General features: G+C 56.4%; 2 protein-coding genes across 2 annotated transcripts; both read left to right on the forward strand.

The window, feature by feature from the left end:
• Positions 1–804: 804 nt before the first annotated feature.
• SPRG_13267 (hypothetical protein) lies at positions 805–1,260 on the forward strand (the record flags this gene model as incomplete). The annotated part of the gene is made up of 1 exon (XM_012352284.1): positions 805–1,260. One exon carries the CDS (start codon positions 805–807, stop codon positions 1,258–1,260), a length of 456 nt encoding a protein of 151 aa, XP_012207674.1.
• A 698-nt stretch (positions 1,261–1,958) lies between these two features.
• On the forward strand, positions 1,959–2,363 carry SPRG_13268 (hypothetical protein; the record flags this gene model as incomplete). The annotated part of the gene is made up of 1 exon (XM_012352285.1): positions 1,959–2,363. One exon carries the CDS (start codon positions 1,959–1,961, stop codon positions 2,361–2,363), a length of 405 nt encoding a protein of 134 aa, XP_012207675.1.
• Positions 2,364–3,459: the final 1,096 nt, after the last annotated feature.

Raw genomic sequence — 3,459 nt, forward strand, 5'->3', positions numbered from 1 at the left:
GCAATCTGGACCGCCTCAGATGCAATTGTACGCGGTGCGATTATCCCACGCCCGTGCGCTGGCACGGACGGGAGTGATTACTACAAGACACCATCGCTTGGCATGCCGCCTTCGTTGACGATCGCAAGATGCGAGAAGCCTCGGCGCCGTTCGAGAGGAATCTAAACCCCAAAATATCCCAAGCGTGCCATGGCATCGCGTAACCAGACGCCCAGATTCTGGTACTAGTACACGTGCGAGAGGTGGGCGCGGGTTGGGACCACCTACATACCGCACACGGAGACTCAAAGCAGCAAGTGGGGCGGCGATCGGAGCTAACTGACTTATTAGTACCTTGGTGGACAAGATGCCACAGTACTAGTACCCGGTTCGCTGCAAAAAAGCACCCACCATTCGACGTGAGCTCAAACATTTGCAGACGACTCGTAACTTGTATACGACGCCGCCGACTGTGCGTCATGGACAGGCCCCGACTGCGGCTTCTGCACGCATGCTGGCGGAGGAAGCCAGGAATCCGTGCCGTGACGCGGCGCGACCGCGTGTTACGCGCACAGCACTTCAACTTCTGCATCGTTTTAGGGCCCTCCCCTTCTTTGTAGGTACCTCCACGTTTTTATAGGTACCATCCAAAGAAACGCCAGATATTCAAACGATGCCATATTTCAATGGGGACCCCGGGTGGGCCATCCAAATTGCTGGCGGGACGCCACACGTGTGTTTGCGCCGTCAAAAAATTGCCGAGAGTCGGAGCTTCGCGCGCTCCCGCTCCATGATCCAGTTTGCAATTTGCCAGCACGAGTAAAAATGGTGACGACCACGGTCAAGACGGGCGTCCTCTTCAAGAAGGGCTCGGGCATCGGTCTCTTCAGCCGCAAGAACTGGAAGCCGCGCTACTTTGAACTCTCGTCGAGCCACCTCAGCTACTACGACGAGCAGGGCGGGAAGCTCAAGGGCGCGCTGCACCTCGCGTCCTTGGCTGCACACGACATTGAAATCATGCCCTGCGACGGCCGCAAGACGGGCAAGTCGGCCTCGACCAACTGGCGCATCTGCCTCAACACCAACGGCCGCCGCTTCTTCATCGCGGCCGCGACCGAAGACGAAATGTACGAGTGGGTTCAAGCGCTCTTGTTTGTCATTGCGACGTGCAAGATGCACAAGATGCAGACGTGTGCCAGTGGCCTCTCGTCCCAGATCCACCCACTGCACGAACGCGCCTCCCACGCCAAAACAGCTCCGACCGCAGGAGCGCTCTACTAGAGGCGACCTCTCTATGTCTATGCCGTCTATTTATGCTAAGTCAACACAATCGAACGTATTTAACACTCAAAGAGCCTTCGCTTGGTGGTGCACCGATACCGTTGCGCAGGGCAATCATGTAAATGTACGTGTGGTTACCTAGTCTCGGAGCTGTGTAGTATGCATAATAAAGAGTCCAAGAGCAGTCGAGAAGGGTCAATGGTCCATGTGTTCACAACAATCCGGCACGGACATCACACGTGAAATTCAGCTTAATCTATGCCTTTGTCGTCGGTCATATTTGGCGTCCTCGAGATAGGTCTCGTACTGCCTCTCGATGCAAGAGCGTGTGACAGCGCCACTGCCTTGTAGCAATACTAGCCTGCACGCCGGCCGTGATCACGCAAAAAATACGACCCTGCACATGCGCGCACGTCCATCACTCGTACCCCCGCGCCCACAACCGGTTTCAACAACCTAATCGTGGTTAGTCGACAGGCGAACACGACGAGGCCGTCACGTGGGAGTATCACGGCCACTCAGCGCCGCTGAGTCGCCGTGATCGCGTTGCCTTGCTCAAATGGCAACGTTGCACTTTTTGATTCTCTCTGTTCATCGTTGAGTTTCAGTTGCAGTTGGGCTTGGATATTGTGGTTGTGGTCACCCCCTGTCACACGACACCGATCAACGCAACGTCGGATCAGTTTCCATTTTGCATGATGCCGATCAAGTCCGGGGTGCTCTTCAAGCGCGGCGCGGGCGGCCTCTTTCAGCGCAAGAACTGGAAGCCGCGGTACTTTGAGCTCTCGGACCATGCGCTGCGCTACTATACGCACCAAGGGGGTGCGTGCAAAGGACAGGTTTGCCTCGACGACCTCGACTCGAGTGCGCTCGAGCTCATGCCGACCGACCTCCCCAAGACAGGGTCGTCGGCATCCACGGGCTGGCGCATTGCGATCCAGACGCCGACTCGCCGCTTTGTCGTGGCGGCGGCCACGCACCGCGAAATGACCGAGTGGATGGTGGCCCTCTTGACGATCTTGGCGTCGCATGCGAAACCAAACCCAACCAAGCATCGGAATTCGAATTGCTTTTGCCCGCGCCCGATCGTTGCCTTGCGATGAACGGCGCATTATCAACTATTTAACTATCTATTTATCGCTCTCGTCGATGCATGCGTGACAATTCGACTTGTCTGAATTGAGATTTTCACATTTTCTCTTGGCACATTGCGGATCACAGCTGTCGTGATCGATGCATCACTTGTCGAAATTCGGTCAGAATGGTCTCACAATTGCAGCACGTGGTTATGCTAATCTACGCCAGGGCTAGGGCTCACGGCCGTGATACGCGTTGAAAGGCTTGTTTATATACATGGCGGGACGACCGTGGTCGCGTTGTCAGCCGGCGAAACCCACCTTACCTCACTGGCACTAGCTTGCCGGGATGCGTCGCTTGCCATACCGAGCGATAACGGATGCGAATGCATAGCGAGTTGGCTGCCAGGGCGCGTGGCGGGGCCGTGGCAACGGGACATGCGTCTGCTCGGATCTTTGCCCCGGATGTCCTTTCTGTCGCACCGTGTCCTTGACAGTTGAAAAACACGCAACTTGCGCCGCTAAATGGCACGATCGTGCATGCTGGCAAGGCCTGTACCGACCTACAGAAGACTCGATACGTCGATGGCAGCGTGGGCTTTGTCGGGGTAACGCAAAGATCGAGTATAACGCAATCGGGCGCGACATCGTTCGTCGGTCTGGCTCCCGCCGCCTTCAAGGTGGTGGATCTGGTAGACATGGCTGCAGCCTCGCACGAACACTTCATTGCCGCAACGACGATCTCTGCTTGCACAACACACCATACTGTTCTATCTACTCTACCACAACACTCTAGTGAGAAGATTGTCTACCTTGGTGGCGCCTCAAGTCGTGCAGCGCGCGGCCTTGGCTTGACCAGCTAAAATTGCGTGCAAATAGCCCCGCGTCGCAGGCCGGCCAAGTTTTTTTCCCCGCCCGTGTAATGTCGTTCGACGCGTTTTCATTGGTTAAAACTCGCCTTTGGTGTCCAATGGCATCTTGAGGCCATGCCATATTTGGATTTGCACGGACCATGGCAGCAGCGACTGGCCGCGTCAACAAGCACGGCGAGCCCGTGGTGAAGGCCGGCGTGCTCTTCAAGAAGGGCTCTGGCGGCGGCCTCCTCAAGCGCAAGAACTGGAAG

The sequence above is a fragment of the Saprolegnia parasitica genome (genome assembly GCF_000151545.1).
Source record: "Saprolegnia parasitica CBS 223.65 unplaced genomic scaffold supercont2.96, whole genome shotgun sequence".
Classification (NCBI taxonomy): Eukaryota; Oomycota; class Saprolegniomycetes; order Saprolegniales; family Saprolegniaceae; genus Saprolegnia; species Saprolegnia parasitica.